At 39.0% G+C, this 22,541-nt stretch overlaps 2 protein-coding genes across 2 annotated transcripts in view; one reads left to right on the forward strand and one right to left on the reverse strand.

The window, feature by feature from the left end:
* Positions 1–140: 140 nt before the first annotated feature.
* On the forward strand, positions 141–22,355 carry T265_15648 (hypothetical protein; the record flags this gene model as incomplete). The annotated part of the gene is made up of 20 exons (XM_009178859.1): positions 141–173; positions 764–796; positions 1,697–1,729; positions 3,744–3,776; positions 4,198–4,296; positions 4,917–4,949; positions 6,153–6,185; positions 6,587–6,619; positions 7,730–7,762; positions 9,284–9,316; positions 11,263–11,295; positions 12,384–12,416; positions 14,139–14,171; positions 15,352–15,384; positions 17,802–17,849; positions 18,061–18,102; positions 18,904–18,933; positions 20,621–20,687; positions 20,817–20,855; positions 22,179–22,355. Coding segments are annotated over 20 exons (762 nt in total), but the record flags the coding sequence as incomplete, so codon positions are not given.
* Positions 633–22,541, reverse strand: part of T265_15649 (hypothetical protein) — a gene marked incomplete at both ends in the record, with an annotated part of 27,772 nt that continues 5,863 nt past the window's right edge. The window contains 2 exons of the mRNA XM_009178860.1: positions 633–766; positions 1,014–1,113. Coding sequence (XP_009177124.1) covers positions 633–766; positions 1,014–1,113 — 234 coding nt within the window. The remainder of the gene's footprint in view (positions 767–1,013; positions 1,114–22,541) is intronic.

Genomic DNA, 22,541 nt, shown 5'->3' on the forward strand with positions numbered 1-22,541 from the left:
CAAACGTATTCATGTGTTACTGTCACAACAATTACACACATTACAAAGTGTAACACTTGAAGTGTAACCAATGTGTCATTACGTTTTTTAGCGTTTTGATTATGGGTTGCAATTAATTTAGTTTTATCCAATTTATACAGAGGCTCTGACTGAAATTAAAAGGAATTTGGAAGGTATGCACGCTCTGATGTAAAATGATTTGCTATGAATAAATGAATCATCATTTCGTTTTGCGCTTCATATTAAAATAAACTATGAGCACAAATGTTTGCTGGTCACCAAAAGCTGTAGAACAGATATAGAAATTCTTAAAATTTCAGAGTTTGCACCCTAATATTTCACTGTGATATTTGTTTTGTTGCACAACAAATTTGTTCCACAATTTATCTTTGCCCACCATTACTGGTGGTGTTTAAATTGTGCTCACATATTACTTATTTTAGTCGCCCTTCAGTGAACGACGAAAAGACGTATAGAAGTTCATTATTAATTGTAACTGAATCGCACATTGAATACCGAGTACGCACTGGAAACTTTTACAGTAAGATACCCAAAGCAGTCGGAGAAGCATGTAGGGTGTAAAGGCACTGGTTTAGGGAGGTTGATTATTTCTTACTTATACAAATTTACCTGATAATTGTCTTTGATATTTTGTGGAAGATAAAACTATGAGAAGATAGCTTGCTTATGTGAGGTGATGGAAACCCGTATAAATTGATCCCTTGATGCTCGCGAGCGTTTGGTTTTCCTGTCTTGTCTGCAGGCGCTGAGGAGGGAACAAAAGCAAAATTATCAGGTACCGTCTCCTTATATAATAAGCCTGAACATTAATTCTGTGTCATAAGTTAGTCATTGAAATAAATAATAGTAGTAACACTATAGTGACAGAAAACTACGGACTCGTCCTGCCCTGTTTCATCACACCATTAAAGACATTACCACTTAACACAGCAGTTTAGAACATCTTCCATCCCAAATGATTTTTAAGACGTTCTGAAGGACTTAAGACCTACTTAACGAAAGCGTGTGCATGCGGAAAGCCTGTGATGGTGGCGCTATGTGGCCGGTTCCATGGAAGCGTGGTAAGCTGGGGCTGGGTTGACAGCATTCTGGCTGGAAAAATAAAAGGCGAAATGAAAGCAATGTGAAACCCTTGTGCCTATAGCTGTGTTCATGAAAATTCGAGGTTATTGCAATTTTGCCGATGCTCCCACGTCAGATGCACTTTACAAATAGTGCATACCTGTTCCCGAAATACACCAAATTTGGGCATACATCTTACCAGCAAAATCGTTTGACATCACAAATGAAACTCATTTTGCTTTGACGAAATTATCATCTTGAATACCGTATGATATGTAAGAAAGTATTTATCAGTTCTGGCTCAACCGGATGATTTTGGAAAACCTGAGTTTTTTTGTTGCCTAATGGACTACGTCAAACACACAAAAGTTGACAAGGAATTTCTGGTTGGTGGATGCTCAGATGTACCAGAATCGTAACGCTTAAGAAAAACACAATGACCTGTCCTACGCGACAGTTGAATGTGCAGCGAAATAAAACTAATATAGATAACATATATATATAAAGATTAATATAGATAAATTTCGTAAATTTCTTATGAATGTATGCCTATTTCAAACCTATTGCAAACCTACGTGAAATAATATTTCATCGCTTTTTATGTTTTTGAAAGAACTTTTACGAAATGCATTGCAACAACTCAAAGGTGAGATCTGATTTCGCTTCCACTGATTCGTACGTTATAAAAGTTAGAACATATTTAACTTGTATAGTTAAGCCATATTTATACTCCAGAGATCGGCCTCTGTCGACTCCGGTCATTCGTTATATAGTTTATAGACACATCAAAAGACGTTTAAATTATTACAGCTACGGTTTGCAACAAAAGGCACTTTTATGGACGTTAAGACAACGAATATGACCTGCGCATGTTAGTGCAATATTCAGTTCAACAGCAGTTTTATGAAACGCCGCAAAATAATTTTGGCACAAGAATTTGTAGCTTGATGCAGTGAGGGATAGCAACCAGTTAAATACGACGAACAGTGTAGATTGTAGCTTGTAGAAATAGAAGGAATTGTTAGTGAAACCATCGCATAAGCTTGGTGGTGATGTACAATCACATTCAAACTGGACATTCAAAAACATGTCACGCACCAGACTTTAAAAGTCTTATACCCGTCACGGAGTGAACTTTTAATCATAGATTGTCGCATTTGCGCATTTGAACGTTATGCATTTTCGGCCCTCGAACCGCGTTTTTGTCGAGTGAAGCTTATCGGACCAGGGAAGTAATGATGGTATTCCCGGGTTTAAAAATGAATGATTCGTTTATGAGTAGTTTGCGGTGTGCCTTCTCAGATGTCGGGCGAGCAAATAGACAAGCAATAAACCTTCTATTGGAAAATTATATAGGCCAATTAAGGGACATGCGACCAGCTTGACCTTATGTGAGGCTCACATTCCACATTTCGAATAAATATCGGCACATACATCATTTTGTATAAACCAAAAGTTAAATCTAAATCCAATCCCATGTTGTTTACATGCAACCATTAGTTCGCTTCTACAGCAAAAGCAGTTCTAGTATTTTTACAACGCTGGCTGCTAATTATACAGAGGATTGTTCGCTGTTTTTGAGCATCTCATCTGCAACAAAATGTGAAATGCATTCATGAAGTACCATCAAACACTTGAGCATTCACAGCAGTGAAGTTTTGCGGCTAACACAAAATAAATGGTCCACGCTCTATTTACGTTATGAAACATCACGGAGGACATTTTTTGGATTCTGTATTTGTATTTCTATTCTATTTAATTCTGTGCTGGTACTAATTGCACTGTTGTGCACGTGAATGCAGTTTTGAAAACGTGCTTTTATTCTTAATCAATAGTGTGTGAATAGTTGTCATGTCACTACCTTTAGACGTCGCCGCTAATACTTTATGAAACATCAATGTTTCGATCGCATTAGGCAAAGACCGTATGCCCTAGGCAATATAACATGCATATATCCATTTTATAAAAATTTGCTTCTCAAACACCGAGCCCAAATATTTCAGCTGCGTGATTTTATTGCCACATGGCAATACATAAGGCATAAGTTAAGCTTATTTGTCCGGTAACACCCAACTATTTGACAAACATCAGTGAAAATAGCTGCTACATCTTGCCACAAAAAGTCTGTTTTATTTAACAATTGAACTCCGTCGTATTTTAATAGCCAAAGTGTGTCAAGATCTGACCCCTCTACTCAACTGCGTGTTGTCACCAGCCAAGTTGCCTCATAAACAGGGGGTTACCCCACAAATACTTCTGGAAAGCAATTTAGCCACCTTCGTTGTGTGTTGCCTCATAAACAGGGGGTTACCCCACAAATACTTCTGGAAAGCAATTTAGCCACCTTCGTTGTGTATCCTTAATTTTACGGATATGCTGTTACGTGGTATTAATCACCGGTGAGTTTGCAGTGGGTCATTGTAAGGTAGTGTAGTTGCTTGCTGTTGAAACCACTAGATGCATACCTGAAGAGGCAGTAGGAACTAAGAGAGCAAGCAGATCCGAGTGAATATTTCCAAAAATCATAAGCACCATTGGCGGCTTTTGAAGCATTATATATCATGCTAAGTTTTTCTGTGTTGAAATAGGGATATTTTGCGTTCAATGTTGGGCTTTAATACTGAGTGCAATTTTTGCTGCGTGTGATTAATGTCCCACAGAAGAAATATCAACATATTTGTTCAAACTCATCAGTGAGTGTCTTTTCGTCGTTTGTACTTTTTCGGATTTGTCAACCGGCCAATTTATAGATTTCGGTTAAATCACTATTCCTGAGCTACCATGTGTAGTTCAGACCGCCTTGTTGAATTGTTTACTGTGGCAGTCTGTTAACAATAACCGTAACCCTGTAGACAGTTTGCACACCTAGAGCCTTTCAAATAGAATTATGGTGGCGTTATTGACACAGCCATGTGCAATGTGGGGTCTCCGATTGTTTCCTTGCACCTTTTACAAAACTACCGTTTACCTGTTTGTCTATGTTGATACGCCGGAACAATTCAAATTCCTTGAGAATGAACCAATTTACAGTTAGCATAAGATCTTCAAAAATGGACAGGCAACTGGAATGTGCGCTATATTTTGTTTCGAAAATATTTCCTCATAATACAACAGATCTTTTTCACAAAGTAGAAATGATATTGGATAAGCTGCTAATTGGTTATTGTCGGGCTTCTGCAGGTACAATTACGGAGAAAATATCATCACTTGAAGGTACGCTTATGCTTTTGGACCACATGTTTGTGATTCATTTCGTAAATGCAATTTTTTTGTGATAACTCTAAGTTAATTACACTTGCAAAAAATGTACGAAACAAAAACAAAATCCCGCGGCAATTCACCATTTAAAGATTTGGAAGCAGTTTGCGTTACGTATCTTTTGAAGAAAATATACTCCCATGATGTAGGAATTCTGTAAATTTCATAGTTTTATATCTTCACTCTTCGGGGCATCTCTGACGTGATTGCGCGCCAATCTATTTTCCTGAAGGTACCAAAAGTCCTACCGCATTTTTCACCAACCCAAAATCAACTATAAAATTAATTTCATCACATTGTGTTTATACAGTCGTGATATATTCAAAAGCTATGATAACTTTCCTCAACAAAGGGGAGCGAGGTGTTTGCACCACATTCAGCAGCAGTTGCAACTGCTGTCAAATATTTTTTGGGGGAGGTTTTTGCACAAAAGTGTTCATGGACATCAACTCAATATCAGCGTCAAGTCGAAATATGTAAATTTGCTCCAAATGTAAAATATTTTGCCATTTCAATGACATTGTTGTTTTACTCTTTATTTTTTTGATGCATGCTTTCTTCAAAAACATTTACAGAAAACCAGCCACAAGCTCAAGGAGTAGCAGCACGTAAGGTTTCACTGTACACTATTCCAAATTGCCGTGGCCCCGAAACTTAGTGTGTAGCAGCAATTCTGATAAAAGTAAAACATTCACGTTCATGCAGGTTTCCGAGGATTAGTTCTGTGATAACTCCCTGCATCTTCATGTGTGATTAATGTAGTCGATAGTTGTACCTAGTATGCCATACTTAGGTCTGAGGTTCGACAACTTACATTATATAGCCTTCATTCAAAGCGTCATTTAACTTTTCCGAATGGCTCCATTTATAAAGTGGTTTTTCAAGCCTATCGTAGTTTGTCCGTTTTATATGGATATCAAATACTGCAAACGATATTTTCACCTGGAAACTGAAAATATCCTTCTTATTACATTCAGAAACTTAATGCAGGACCTCCTTAATCTGGTGTTTAATCCAGATAGTGATTTCCACTAGGCAGTGCGGTAAAGTATGCACACTCACCAGGGTACTCGCGGCCAAAAAAGTGTATTTTTTTATAAGCAGCCTTTTACACCTGCACAAAAGCTACATAGCTATATTGACAACTTGCATTATCCGGCCATTTTGTACTGGGTGCGAGCGTGTGGATGTCTCCCTATATGTGCACAAAAAACTGTAATAACCGCGTACATATGTTGTTGCTGAAAGTTATCTTGAACTGTGCAATTTTGTGATTATCAACGTTGAATGTTTGCGCGAAATCAGGCCACATTCCAAAGCATGTGTAAATAAACATGCATGAAAAAGAATGATCATAGAGTTTTTTTCGAAGAAAACGCAACAAAGGCGTGATGACTTTGGTTTTAATCCGAAAACAGTAGCATTTTAACCGGAATGGGTACTTCAAATACATTATTTGGAGGGATCACTACATTTCCTGACACAAATATTTTATGATGGTGACTGGCTCCCGGAGGGATATAAATAATGCAAAACAGCACAGCGTTCATTATGATGAACATCGCATACTTTAAAAAATACACCAGTGAGTTTTGATATTTCAGAGCACGGCACAGAGGCTTTGTAGCGCAAATGCATGTTGTTTCAGCCCTGCACCAAAAGTTCAAACAAACTATGACACATAGCAAACACTCAAAGTGAAAATGCTCTCCTCACAATGAGGCTTGTACTGCTACAAAAGTGCGCAATTTTGCAACGGAATTTGTGCTAACCTCATATCTAACGACCTCCATTTTTTTCGCAAACATCAGTTTTCTTCTTAGAAAAACTACAACAAATCAAAAGTATGCATTTTATACGCGTTATGTATGGTCTGCTTTACTTAATAAACAATAGTAGTCATAATGTATGTCGGAAACAAATAAAAATATAATCACAGATATACCAATAGGAATTGAAACTGTAAACAATCGTTCACTTCATCTTGATCTGAAACAGCCTTCGCAGGTGTCAGCTCTATGCGTATTCAGGCCAATCTGGAATCTGAGTTGAGAATAATCTGAAGCTTGCCTACTCTCCAATACACGAACGTGGATAATTTGAGTCCCGTTTTGGGATATCAAACGTCCGGTTTTATTACGTTCTTTGATGGTTATTTGCTTACGCGGCACTTGTATTGTCCCGCTTTTGTAACTTTTGGCGTACCTCTACTTGAATTCGAATCTATGTATTCCCATCCACGCAGCATACTTGGATGGACAATGGCCGAAATTAAAAGGTATAGCACAGTCTTCGTTTCATGACTAGTTATTTTTACAACCCATTATCTTCTTCGACGAGAGGCTGAACATCTTTAAAGATTAGGTATTGATTCTCCTGCTTTTGTAATCAAAAAGATAACATTAGATTGAGCATTAAATAAGTTCGGTAATTAGTGGCTATCCTAATATCATTTGCTAATTTTGGAGCTGGATTCAAATACTTTTTTCTGTAATATTGGAACAAGTTTTTTCAAACAAGTCAAAATCAGTCACTAGCTGCTTGACCACATGTTCGTAATGGTCACGCGCAGAACCAAATGGGCTTTACTTAAACGCGAACAAATTAAAAAATTCTATCTATTTTTGTGTTTTTAGACCGAACCGTTTCATTAGCTTGATTTCTACCTGCGGCAAAAAAATTATTGCAAAGAGTTCCCATGAAAAATACCCATAATAACCCCCGAGTTAGCCTGTTGCAATGCAACCATCAAAACTATTAAGGAACCATTCCCCATAATTGCTGCTGGAGCGCTTAACAAACACAAGCTGTTGTTTTTGGATTTCGGACTTTTGCTCGAGAATAACTTTACGTCTCCACTAAATTTCGGTCGTGTGAGATTTGTCTCCGGGTTGAAGAGAACTTCATAGTCTCCATTTACCTTATTATTTTGGGAGAAAGCAGAAAAAGTGTGTGGCACGTTCGGAGGAGCTACAAGTCCCACATTTTTGTGGTCGCACTTTATGTCCACGTATATGGATGATTTTATTCTAAGCTGTACTTACTCATGTTTTCATCTTTTTAGTTTTAACATGCAGTTCTGACAAAGTTTCCAAAATCATCAATTATGGCTCCAAATTCCCCCAAAATGTCAATTAGAACTTGAATATATCGGCGATAGGTGCGCTGGCAGAATACCCCTGCGACATACAAAAAATGACGTTAGATTTCATAATATTTTCCGGTTTACAAGCGCCATTTGTTTCATGATCTATTCATAGCTCCCCTGGCATATTAGAGGGTTATTCGGATTATTCGGATTATTCGGATTATCCGGATTATTCGTCAAAAATGCGAACCATCACGTAAATGCCAAAAATTATACTTTATATTCTTCTTTCATCTGCAGCTGCTTTGGAGGAGTTGAACGAAAAATTAAAAGGTAAAGCCTCCTCGTATATTATTGCACGATTTCCTCACAAAATAATGGCTTAGATTTTTCTACAGATGTTGCTTAAAAATAAAATTACATTGTCCAGGTTGATGCACTGTTGATCGCACTTATAGGCAAACACGGTCATTTGTTTGAAAGCAAAATGACCCACAATAAATACGTTTTTTATTCTGGTTGAGCAAACCAAACAGCGCTGTTGCCTAGTTGTACGTGCAGGGAAAAACGCCTTTGGTCCAAAGGACGCAGAGAATATTGACTACTCCCCGCGTGTTAGCGTGAAGTCTAAATGGTCGGTTGAGAGCTACATTGTATGGATAAGGCAGTGCAATCTGTGCCAGTAAGTGTTAGTTTAGGGTGTAAAGCATAATGGGAAATACGCATGTGATTGCGCATTACGCCTGCAACAAATATTGTTGTCAGCGGTGATATAATTTGAGTTTGAAATGAATAAGTAGTTATTTGTGCCACGAATTTTCTGTAGAATAAAGTTTGAAATAAGCATCGGTTTAGGTAAAAATATAAATTTCTTTGAATGCAGTCTCTTGATTTACGGGTTGTGTATTATGGTTTGAAGTTTATTCAGAAGAGATGCAAGAATGCCTATTATACAAATATCCATATAAAGCTCATAGCGAGCTTCAATATGAAAATATTATTAATATGTCATTACTTTCGCTCCTGTCCAATCTCAAGTGGCTTAAAGATCCCGACACGCATTTTTACTTCTCTACAAGCGTTTGCTGGCCTTCCCACATAACGTCAAATTCTGCCATGGGTGCGATTTGTGTACAAAATGCACCGACATTGCACAAGCATTTGAGAATCAAGAAATTTTGCTACCTGATCTTCCGAAATTTGCCCCAAATGCCATTTTTATGCGTAATATTTGCCTTTTGACGTCACATGAGGACAAGTAAATGGGCACAAACTATTATTGTTATATGTAACGTTACAAAGTGGAATGCATCACACTGAGCGTGAACTAGCTCTAAAGATTTTGTAGCAACCATTTTTCCGAGAACACTCAATTTTGAAATTTGCGTTGCAGACTAGTGACACGCCCAAAAGTTTGGTGCGCAAGCGGTGGAGTTGGATGAAATTTAGAAGGAGCACAAAATATCTACTCCGCATCGGAATGATGTAGTTAGTGATAACGTAATAAGATTTACGACATAAATAACCAAATTCGTCTAAACAAATAATAAAAAAATTGAAGTATATAAAAAGCAAAAGGTAAAATAATTCGGCAGTTTAAAACTCAGCTACAAATTGCTTGTGGAAAATCTTTTGTAGCTCAAACGAACGCCTGCGTTGATTGGTCACCACGAAAGAGGAACGGATGGTATTTCGTAAATATCTATGCAGACTTCTTAGGCGTGAACGCAAATTCTCTCTCAAGCACACTGTGTATAAAATGACTAAAAATAATACATCATGTTTCGATGTGCAGGACGCAATTCTGAATGTACGTTTTTCAATAACCATCCGGCATTTTCCAATTATCCGCAGCTGCAAAGGACGGTACACACACGTTCTTAGGAAGTACGTCCACTTTCACCGCCTTATCCTGGAAGCCAATGTAAAAATCCATGTATCGGACATTTGTCCGATGTTTGTCAATTGATTAGTTGCGAGTGTTACCCTTGAAAATGTAATCCATTACAGCAAAGCCATACTGGTTGCAGACAACAGAATATCTCCGTGCACAAATTAATGTCATATGACACGTTTAACTGCATAGAGTAGACGAACTTGCATAGATTCCCTGGCCACTCATATGTTAGGGCAGGCATTTTTTATTAATGCAGCGGCGTTATTCTCAGGCGCATTCAAGAGCTTTCATTTTTTGTCGATTTGCTGTAATTTTCGGCACTCTAGTTGGTTTCCGGATGCGTGAAGTGCACTTCCCGAAGGAGCCGTATTTGGCGTGCCACGTGTTGCAAATTTTCAAATTTCCCGACTGACCCGACGGGGAAGATCTCTTGGAATATCTCCATCCCGCGTTGTGCAGAGGAGTGCATGTGGATGTTCAATCTACAAAGCATAGTACAGCCAATAAACCAAAGGACATGCNGCAGAGGAGTCATGTGGATGTTCAATCTACAAAGCATAGTACAGCCAATAAACCAAAGGACATGCGGATACTCTATAGAAGGTTGAAAATGAGAAACCATTTCAACTCTGATAATAGGCCGAACACATGTTATAAGCGAAGAGATCGGTTACGCAATGGAAAATAGATATCTGTTTTGGTTTGTGGTGAGCGTAAGCTTCAAGGATTCAAACACCCTTTGTAAACTATTTGTCTGAGGGCAACTTTCATTTAGTGGAACCAATTGGGCAAGCGTGGATTTTCGTTTTGATACACGCGATACATTACAGCGCTATACATATGTTTTCTCTTTTGACTCGTTCGCCACCACATCAGTTTTTTACTATAATTGCGCCAAGTTCTTTCTAAAACCGGAGAACGTAAACAGACTCAATACCGAACTTTTCACAAGTATTCATTTGCGTTTAATTGGATATCTTGCATTTATCCGCGTTTGACTACACGTGATGTTGCTGTTACACAAGCAACTAACAATTACCAGTTAACTGGAGCTATCTAAGTAGAGGATAACGCACAGCATACTCTGCTGCATGCGCAATACCCTATTATCAACAGACTGAAACAAAACAAGTTTGTTAAAAATATGGACGTAGCATGATAAATTTGCACATTAGTTTTGAACCGACACATTAACCAGCTTGAATCTTTTCCCTAGGTAGCTTTATTATAATTTTAGAATCACAAGGACAATGGAATAAAATTATCCAGGAGGTTCACTTTACCGGAAAAAATTGACATATGCAAAAATAGTTAAAATACGACAAAATTGAGTTTTCTTGGCTGACAAAGCACGCTAGTCAACATGAATTTTTGTACTTGGTCCATCCACCTTACATTGTGAAATAGGGCATCAAAATTGCTTTCGAATCGGAATCCGATTTTCGCTGAATTCAAAGAAACTCTAACGCTTGTCGCCTAATCCTGCGCAGATATGAAACAGCTCTTAATCTGGCGGTTGCAACCACACTGGTTCCAACACAATCATTTGTAAATCACGTCGCAACGGGAAAATATACCAACTAATATAACTAATATCCACAGTTTGCAATCATTTGCATAATAGAGATGGCTGTCCATATTGTGTCCTGTGAGGAGCTCTATAGCGAGTTGTATACACGTTTGCTCGGAGCGATAGATAAATTGAAATGTGAAAGTCAGCATACACGCACGAGATAGCAATCGGCTGGATATAGTAACCGAAAGAAGCGGTAGAGATTCAGCTTTAATTCTGCCACAACCTGACATAGCAAACCTCACACACGGTTAAGACCAGAACGCAAATGTTTTGCACATCCATCAGGTTTAAATGCGGTTTGCTAAAAAGTTATCGTCCGTGTAAAATAGTTTTCAATATTTGACAATTCAAATTTTACAGAGCAACTGAACGCGACATTGTTTGAAACAAAAGGTAAGGTTTACTGTTGTATTTGTTATTAGTTGTTCTTTGAGCAAAAAGTTTTTAACTTGTATAAAATTTTTGTTACTAGCAAAATGATGAATTTTCACGGTAGGAATTCCAAGAGTGCACTCAACCGACTTGCAAAAAATTGTGAAAGCTGAAGCAAAATTTCTCAGTTGCCAAAACTTGTGGAAAACTCTACATATGTCTCAACATGGTTGATGGATACGTACCGCTTTCCTGCGCACTGTACATAGAAAAAACATGTCCTCATGCTCACGCTTTTGCGTGTTTTTCTTTATGCAACATTTAACAAAACGTTTTTGTTTTGGCTGTTCTACTGTCAAATCGTGAACAAAATGAGCTGTTTGTGGATAACGGACGCTAGCGAAATGATCATGGAAACTCAGTTCAAGAAAAGCTAGGGTTCATATCCGCACTACATAATTTTGCCGGGCTTCTAAGTAGAGGTATTTTTTGAATGTGGCATTATTTATTGGATCAACCGGCGTCCGTGTAGAACGAACATATAGCTTTTGTGTTAATTTGTTCGTAACGCTGTCGAGCTTTCTGGTGCAAGTGTGCCAACAATGTTTCCATGATTAATGTGCTAAACCGTGTGAATATTGGTATGAATTATTTAGTGTTCACTGGTGCCCACTCGCTAAGTTATTTGCAATATACATCACCAAGAAATTAACGTTGCACACCTTGATCTGAATAAATAACCTGCCTGTCACCCCGGTTACCTCACCTGGCTGCCTAACACGGACGTGCGATCTTGAGGGAAAACGAATAACCCCCATACAAAACTTATCTTTAGATTCATGCAATACTCAGTAAAACAGTGAACAATATCTTATAGTTACACAATGATACCCGATGAGCCCCGAGTGAGCAATTCATTCTAATGATTGACAACCAAGCACGAGGCACAGTGGTCACCGTTTTCTTAAGTGAACACATTGATCTTCCGGGTAAATAACAATTGACTGTAGAATACAAACGGACGTCGAGGAAGCCAGCACTCGGGTACATTCTTTTCAAATTTGCATTATACGTTAAATTGTACACTAATTTTCCTTCATATTTTACAGATAAATTTGAAAAGTATCTGGAAGATTTAAAAAGTATGACTTGTTTTCAGAGTTGTATCTAATTTTCTAAATTTCGAAATCACATAAACGTTTTTTCAAACTTCTGATTCGAAACTGACAAACGTAAAATAATATTCTCGCTTGAAATTGAAGTCGGTTCCTTTGTGGATATCTGGTGTACAAAATCCTGCGGTTAAGAGACACGCCAGCTACATGGCTTAAGGTTTCGCCCACAATTAAGCTGGCAAAGTCCTAGCATGTCACAAATGAGGTAAGCATTACTACCGGCAACCTGCAAGCGCGCCGATTGGAGCTGTTCTTTTGTCTTAACCTAGCCAACAGTTTTCGCAGCTTTTGCACGACGTTAGTTTATTTGATTTAATTATTCCCTACGACAGGCGCAGTCCTCATGGGCAAATAACATGTGTCATTGCAACCACGTTAAATTATAAAAAACACGGCTTAAAATTCATTCAAACGCAATAATATGCACGGCACTTTACATTTCAGTAAGATGAACACACATGCAGTTGTTGAAAATGCCATAGTCAGCACTCCTACAACAGGCACTGCACTATTCAACGGAAGATAATTGCCGCAAAAATTCACTTAGGGCGTGCAAACCGGTTCGGCCTTATTGAGAAAAGATTCGGCGTTCCGAAAGAGGTATTCTTGGTTTGTCGTTTCTCGCCAACTCCGATATTGCTAAATTGTGTCGTGCGTACTATTACTCGATGCGAAACGTTTTGCAGCAACCTTATGTATTCTATCACCATAACCACTTTAGATTACAATGTCGGCAGCCCAGGTAGCGTAGATTGTTGTTGGCTTGTTCGCTGAGTGATGTGATTTGACTGTAATTCATCGAACAAACCAGTGACCAAACTGAGCACCTCTTGTGGCAATTTGTTCCACGAACCTCTCAAGTCTGGAATTTAGTAAGGTATCCAGGAAAGAGCATTCACTTGGTGAATGTTTAATATAAAGTTTGTGGTGCACAAAGCCCCATTGAGAACGAATATGGAAAACGTTTGATGCAACAAATTTCCCCGCCTTACTACACAGTCATTATTAGTTTATTTTGAAAACAATAATAAGTGGATTACAACACCGTAATCTTTTAGTTTTTCATTACTTCAGGGATGCTGAGTTTATCTTCAAATGCGGTCATTAGTTAGGTTGAGTGTGTGCTTCGTCATCAACGGGCCTGAAATACATCACATTACAAAATAAACCATAGCGATTTAAGACGGTGCGTTTCTGTGACCTTAAGAGCGGATCGGGATATCGTGTATGGCTGTGTCAAAAATAGAGTGAAGTGGCCACACAAATTCTGTTTTTGCACAAATCATTCTCAAGACTGTTTTCTTTTGTGGACGTCTAACGTATTCCAAAATGCTGCTAATTTTCCTGCTTCGTATGTGGTCAGCGTTTCATATACAGCCTTTCGTATTCGTATCTAGGACGCAGGTCACATTTCAGGGCAAAAAAATCTCTAGTACATAGACGAATTTATTATTCGCGACTTGAATTGGCGTGATTTCCACACAAAATTCGATTCAGAACACGAAATTAAACATGCACACTTTGCACGATTTTTAATTCTAGAATAAGTTTGATGGAGTCACACATAAGTAGACAAACATCAAATGTATAACCATTTAGTTGGTTGCTGTTGGCTTGTATTGTACCAAGATAAATATTGTGAACTATCTAACTCCATTTGGAAAAACTGGTCCATTTTAACACTTTCAGAGCGCGCGGAGAAAAAATTGGCCGAACTGAAAAGTGAGATTTGGTTTCAGTGATGTGATGACAAATTCCCTCTGCTTTGCAAAACATTCCCAAATTCGAGGTTAATCATGATTTTTCGTACATATTGTAAGCGATTCTTAAGGTTGGAATCGGTCGAAAGGAGACTGAAACCCTCAATGTAGAGACAAAGTGTAGAGACAACGCGAAATCCTGGCAGTATAAATTTACTGATTTGCTCACACTTCGAATATATCTTCTCGAAAGATGCTAAGGCTCATTTATTTTTATATTTTTACTTTGTGGTCATATATATAATTCTTCATAAATTGGAAACAAATGGAATAGTCAATTAGTGCAAAGTATAGCCTTGCAACATCCAAATCAATCCTGAAGAGTGTGCAAAGCAGTCAGTGTTCATTTCAACTTATTTCGCCTTCTAGACTTAGCGTTTTGTGATCACTCGAAGCTGTGGTTCAGTTTTGTAAAAACGTAAACTGGTAAATGTGACGCGACCTGCAACTGCATCCCTATTTCACAAATATAATCGCCACATAACAGATGTCACTGTACAAATGCGCGGCGTTATTCCAAATATCCAAGATTTTCTATGGATCAGCTTCCGGTAATACCAGAATGAAATGTGTGTTGCTATGTAAATGACAAGGCTCGTTATTATTGGCCTCATGGTGTTGCTGACTTGACCAAAATGAACATTGGCAAGAGAGGCAACTTCGTGTAGAGCCTTTTCACGTTAGAACACAAAATGTCAATGTATTCACAAACTTTGTATGAATAATTAAGCACCAAACCAAGTCATATTATTTACAATAATCTTTCTGGCTAAGCTGCACGGTATTTGTCCGCCGGCTGCAAATCTGCTCAAAATAGAGCTCTCGCTCGTCCTTCCTAAATTAGTTAGCAACTGCAGTTACTTTCACACGAGAGGCTACAACCTCAGTCACTGGGCATTCGTTTTCCGAGAAAATTTCTAGATATTCCCTAGGGGCGATTCTTCACCCTGTTTGTTTGAACTACTGAGGTTGTATCTGAGTTTAAGTTGCGTGCGTTATTTCATGAATGAGCAAAATCCAAATATTGTTTGGTCATTATGTGCATATTTCTTGTGTATTCGACTAAAAACAAATATATCTGGGATTACATTTCGACTAAATTTCCTGCTAAAATTGCCTAATGTATGCAAAACCTCTTGCAGCTAAACTGACAATAAATACGTTAAATCCCACGGGTATGTTTCTCCGTATAAATATAGGTTTAGCCAATTACTATCTAAAAATAGGTGATAAAAACTGCAAAACAATGTTGTTATTCGTCACCCAGCTTCTGTCGTAATTTTTACTTCGGTATACAATCGGATTACTACCCGTTTGGTGATAAGCCCCTGGCAGCCATCTCGGGGGATATCAGCCGTCGACCCGACTATGATTACTGGTTAGCGATTTTATACTTATTGCCAAGTCGCACACACTTCGCCTCTCTCGCACACACTCCGCCTCTCGTTTGCTATACTCAGCAAGGGGTTTAGCGAAAGCATCCCTGGGATGCAGATAGTATTCTGACATGCAGAAGGCATATCGCAACTGGCGTAACCTTCGAGGTCTGACTACTTAACTTACCGCATTGGAGTTCCTAAATGGAAATCGTTCTAACGCCCCTGATGGTAGATTGCGAGTTTGTGGCACAAGCGGGATCGACAACCTCAGGGCGCAGATGATAATGTTTAGACACTTGTCGACGTCCACGAAGCAAAACAGCTGCGTTTCTGCAGTGTGGGCCGCGTCGCTGCGATGTGATCTGACTGACATACATCAGCACTATAGGTGCCGAAGTTTGGCTAAATTTTACCTACCTTTCTCGTTTCAAGTAGTGAACCAGTCTCTAAATTGTGCACCGAAACCTGTGGAACGACCAAGTTAAACAAACCTTCTCCTACATTATCTGACTGGCCTTCAAGCATGATGGTCGAGTTTGACTTTTCTCAATATGGTGTGAGCACCTTACCTACTGCAGGTGAAAAGCGCATGCCCAACCGTTTACTAGAGATACGTGGGCTATCTAAAATGGTTTTCAGTTTATAGTGACTAAAATATTATATTCAGCATAACCTAGGTCTGTGGAGGAATGTCCAGGATCCACTTCGACATCTGACTTTAAAATCGAAGGCAGTGAACGTTCACACAGCACATCATTGAGAACTTCAAGGAGGAAATATGTGAGAGGCAGGCTTTGTGTTTAACCATTTTAAGGGTGAAAATAGGAGCAATTATTTTGCCCACTTGTGCGCGCTCGGGGAGTTTTGCATATTAGTCCTCAAAACGGACACATGTCATCTCTAGACACAACGGAATTCCGTCAAGATTAACATAGTCAAAAACGTTATTATACAAACAACTAACAAATGGGGAATTTTAAGCAGTGACGCTTTCCAAGCGCAGAATAAAGCCAGAGAGTATCCGATATACAAAGTATACTATGCTAATACGCCAAAGGCTCCTCCGTTATGTTGTTGTTTCGTTGTTTAAAAGTGGGCTGACCGTCAAACAGGACCATCCAGCTGCCATGGAGGCGAGATGGTTCAAACGGTTTGAGAGAGAAATTACTGTCCAAAGGTTTCGTGGGTCGAAATCGACATCTGCATCTCCACCGACCCAGGCTAGGCAACCCAATAGTACCCCAGCCTTCATGCAGACATCGGCTGGCAGGGTAGTTAGGCACCAAAAGTGCCCTTCAGCTGAGCGACTATCCATTTATTATTTTCCTTCTGAAATGTTCGAAATGTTGAAATGTTCTGCACCGCGGGTGTCACACCGTTTAACCAGGCCACATCACATTCAGTGACGGGTGTGGGACACCGGATATATGCGCTAACCCCTTCTTACACCCAGTACTTGGTATGTTATGCTGGGTTCCCATTATTTGTGACCGGTAATAATCCGCGTTTCACTGATGCTCACGGGATTCCTGAAGCAATCGTGTAATAAAGAAACGGTGGAACTGGTGTTGGAATGTCAAGGACACTAATAGGGAGGAAGATGGGGTGGATTATTATGTTTCTTTCTTTCTGCGTGTTGCCTAACCGACTCCCCTCTTCCGTTGACCGGTGGATCAAAAAATCTGCAATATAGTGTCACCGCTGCCAACAGCGAATTCCCTATTCACATCCCTGGCTTCATGCTGTAATCCACGAAAAAAATCCATTTTCTATGAAATGTGCGTGCCCTTTAATTTGCTACTACTTCGATTCTGTTCGAAATAAGTTCTGCCTTATTTGAGGGTATCCATCATTCATCGGGTAAGGTCGGATGCATTGAACGGAAGGATGTTTTGGGCGATTACACCCAAAATCAGAGAGATAATAACGCTCAGCATCCCTGTGAGGTCCCAGCCTTCTAGCGAAGAAAAGCTGCGGTAATCACAAATGCAAAATGAGCCCAGACACGGAAAATACAGTGCAGTGCAAAGTTTGAAATTGTGCGAAATTAATCAATCGGCATGCGAGGTGATAAATGTAACAGCAGTCGCTTCTGTATCACAGAATTGGACCATAGCGCATCCCTTTTTAGTGCCCAATGCGTGCTTCTAAACTGTTGGCTTGCGACAAGTAGCAGCTAAAGCATATTTTCCGGCTTGCTGTTCTCATTCCAGATGCACCAACTACCACAGGTTCAAGCGCATCCAAGTCAAATGCCGATGGTGAGATTCGTTGCATGTAACAACTGCTTCATTCAAAGTTCCATGTGTGGAGGATATATTTGGCTTGGCTTCACTCGTTTTCAGCATCCCGAGAGTGACTGGTCAATATTACCTCTCATGTTCTTATTTTATGCGAGCAAAGTGTTTCCAGACTTAAGCTAGACACAACCTACGCTGCTAATGCGATCCCCGTTTACATCATCAACCACAGCATCAACCTCCAAAGATTCGAGCGGATCCATGTCAAATGATGGTGAGCTTCTCGATTCCCTTAGTTGTTTACCTTTGCTGATTAGCGTGCGCGGTTTTCTCGCAATGAAAATTCAAACATTTCAATGAGTTTAGTTTTCCTCGCATATCTCTCTTTGCTTTGCTCCGAGAGCGGTTTCTTTTGCGAACCGGATATGACATAAGCTAAATATCTGACAGTACCTCAGGCGGAGTATACCAAATTCCGCAGCACCTGTGTACCCTGTAAATACTGCGCTTAAATGGCATCAGTATGCTAATTAGTGAGCATGGGCGAGCCGTCCTGCATATAACAACTGCTTCATTCAAAAGTTTCATGGAGCAGTATACATTATGCTTGGCTTCACTCGTTTTCTGCAACCAGAGGATTACAGACCACAATTGCCTATGATTCTTATTGTGTGCGAGCAGAATATTTCCGGGCGAAGCGCAGACACTCAACCTACGCAACTAACGTGATCTCCAATTACAAGCTATCTATTGCTTTGCATCAAGAGGTCATGGAGCGGAAGGTTTCCCGAGGCAATCTGACTAATAACAGGGAGGAAACATCAGCATTTTTTTGTTTTCTGCCGCGTCAACTTGAAAACCTATGGTAATGGAAAACCAATGTCCGTTGTTTGTTCATCGAAAAGTTTCTCAAGGTTGCCGAAGCGAGCTGATGCCACGTCTGACTGTCTGTCTGTCATGTTATAATGAGTGTGTTATATATATATGTTCACAAATTGGAGATTTGGAAGCGAAACATTGAGTTTTAACGTTACATGACAATGCCTTACTGTATATATCGAAAATTTATGTTCAGTGATTCCGAGTAGTTCAATAGAACCGCAAAGTAAGATCTTGATGCAACCCATTACAAAGTGAATTTAAGATTCTTCAAAATCATATTTTGGTAATAGTGCAGTAATATTTTTATAACTTTCAGCAAAGTTGTGGAATAGATATACTTTAATTCTATGGCCGGTATTGTGACGAAGCTACCGCCCAGATTTTCTGTGGGTAGGACTAGCTGTTCTGTTACATGAGAGGTGTGAATGCCTATGTGACACATTAGCGCAAACAAGGATGCCTAATTCAGAATGCAGACAAAAAGTGTGCTCGGCAACATCTCACTTACATGAGAGGCAAGTAATTTATCATGGAAAATAAGAGATATCTGGCGAATGCGTTAGACTTGATGCTGTTTTAGTTACTACCCGCATTAAGTCACTATATTTAGCAGCATAATTGTATACATGATCAGTTATTACATCTGAAAAATGCTCGACGTGTTGCGCTATGAGCCAGGTAATCACAATGGTTCTATCAGCCTCGACAGCGGAACTGTTCTGTGTACTTAAGCTTATAATACCATAAATGCTTCAGACAATAGTGGAAGGATGTTTTATTATATGTGAGCCCGTTTTCCAAAGGATCTCAAAGAATGTTGCAAATCAAGCACAATCGGATTCACCCTCAAAGCAATCTGTAGAAGCAATCTGTAGTAGTCTGCGAATGGTATCCAGGCTATTTTGGGCGTAAAGTAAACGACCTACATAAGACAGAGGATTGCATGGCATCAATACCTAGAAAAGTATAGTACAGTATATAGAATAAATGATTTTATGTCAGTTAATAAACAGAAGATATTGCTGTAAGAGTGCGATAAACACGACATCGGTATTTTGTTCAACAAATCCACCTGGAGTGCAATTTCAGCAACCGTTAGCCTGTGCTTTGTTATGAGTTTAAAAGAAATATAGTTACTATTCCTCAATTTTCGTCCACAACAACTCATGATATTTCGGATGACTCTGAATCAGGTGGAGTAGGTAAGAATTGTGTTTGGGATTTGCACGCCACCTTCATGATTTTTGTCCAAACGATATTGTAAACGATTTTGTTTACACATAAACATTACCCTCGGGGACCAAAGTGTGAAGGGCGTTTTGCTGAGTATAACTGTGAACTACAAAATATCGACCAAAAATCGAGGAATGTTTTCTGTCTGACAAACTGTGAAATAATACAGGGACGTGAAATCCAGAAGATGATTTGAGGAAATGTCCGAAAATCAAGGCAGATGTTCATTTGGAAGCATACACTATGGCGTATTGGCGTGCACATAAAACAACTGTAGTATCATAGTCAGAACCAAAATGCTCAAGTCGTATATGGAAGGAATTTCCGTTGATATATCTCAACTGAAAACGTTCTGTCCAACTGCCTACGGTTACAGTGTAGTTCGCCGGAGAGATCTCACTAACAGTACTCATTATTGTTGTTTCAATACAACATACAGCATAGTATTTCGCATTGGTCAGCACTGTCATCAATCAATCCGCAACGAAACCATAATGGTATAGCCTTTTCGGATTTATTCATCAGAAAGCTTCAAAAGATTGCTAAATTCCCTCAGGTTAGCGATGCTCCTCAGACAAGCAAAATAAACCATTGGTTAACTGCTTGGTAAATTAAAAATGTACGATCACACAAGCAATAAATTAATAATAATAATAATATCACTTTTGTCCCTACAGGTCTCACAAACCGGCCAACGGCAACGATCTGGATAACTTCAATGCTTTTAATTGCATGGTTCTGCAGGTATGCTTGACGCCGGCAACAGCACTGAGCGTTTACACCCGTTTTTAATTTCTCTTAATCCTTTGAGTGAAAAAAATTGAAAATTCTGTGTTTTGGCCAATTTGACCTAAACAACACGACAACCCGTAGCATTTGCAAGGATTTTGCCGCGGGATGTAGTCCAATATTGTAAGTTTTTTGAGAAAATAGCGCTGCATTGTGGATTTTTGGAGAAAATGGTTATAGATTGATCCCAATTTGGCTACGTTCCCAATTCTTAGATGTAAATATTCATTCGCTGCACTTTTTGGGACACTTCTATTGGACAGAAGATAATTTTTTATGACGGTGCCTAAGCTTCAAGCACGATTTCTGCTTTCTACGGTCTACGTTTTGGTGGCATACATATCAATTAAACAAAGATGAAATTACTAAGCATCTCTTCATGCAAGGGTTTGCTCAGATTTCCCAGTGAGCTGGCACAGATGAGCAAGCGGTCTGTACTCTGATGCTTTCCCAGAGGAGCGGATATGGAATTCTAATTCAAATGAAAATAAAACATAAGCATTACCAGGTATTTTGGAGTTGCTAATCGACTAGTTGTAATGAACGTGTGGTCCAGTGCAGAAGATGAGGGTCCCCATACAGAAAAGTGGCATACGTCTAAGAGATTATTCAAGATTATGCGTGTTTAACAGGCGTTTCTCCTCCAAAACGTTAGCATTACGCCAAAGTTGATAACCAAAATATTTCATTACACACACTTGAAGCGGCACATTCAAAGAGAAGTGCTTATAAATGATTGTGTCACTTACAAGGTACATTTCATTTGAAAAAACAATACTTTCTGTATTTATTCCTGGAAGTAATAGAACACAAATTATTGCAACTTAAACAGATATTAGGCTAATCATAGGTAAATATGCGTAATTAAAATACTTACTCAAATATAGTTGACAATTTTCGAAGCCAGTTTACGAGATCAACAGTTTCGAAATACCACCAACACGACAAGTGACAAGTAGAGTAAAGCATAAGATATTTTGCGCCAACCAACTAAATTTCACAGATGATTTGTTGGAGAAACCAACAGTGAGCAAACAGTCAAACTAGATAATTTTAGTTCTTATGTTTCAGCAAATCGACGAGCATATTTAGTCGCTTTCCGAAGATGGTATCCAAACTCATTTTGCCGAGTAAAAATATACTAAGTTTGGGGGAAAGGCTAAACATAAGTCAGCTGACATTCATGTCTGTGCCCGAGCAGCTAACTTTCATTTGTCGTTATGTTCCAACTCTCATCCATGGGAAACATGAGGTCGGGTAATCCATGAACGTTTATGAGACCTTGTGACAAGTAAAAACCACGTGTGGTATGTAGTTGCAAAACCGTGCGTCATAATTGAGGTTTCCGCCCAAACTTGTTGCTAATAGTTGGTTAATTCGATAATTTTTCACCGCGATTTCTTTTTAAAAACCGTGATTACGATTTATGCAAAAACTTCCTTCCAGAATTCACTGAAATGTTTAGAACCGAAAGAAATATCTCCGCGATACATACTTACAAACTCAGCTCGTTAGCGGGACAAATTTAATATTTTGCATGTATTTCAACAACGTATAAATCGTGCTTTCATGTATTACTGCAAAAATTCAATACAATATATCTGTTTTGTGCCAAATAATAACGTGTTCTGGTAAATCCTTCCATGATTTTAGTTCTTTGAATCCTTGGTCGCACTTCCAGTGTATATTAAGCCAAGATATCTAAAGCATTTATCGTCTTCATTCCCTGCGTATTTATTTGAACCGGTGAAGGAAAATGTTCTCAACGAACCCTGTGTATTCTGCAGAGCAATCTCAAAATGGGAAAGA

This window comes from Opisthorchis viverrini (genome assembly GCF_000715545.1).
Source record: "Opisthorchis viverrini unplaced genomic scaffold scaffold2124, whole genome shotgun sequence".
Classification (NCBI taxonomy): Eukaryota; Metazoa; Platyhelminthes; class Trematoda; order Opisthorchiida; family Opisthorchiidae; genus Opisthorchis; species Opisthorchis viverrini.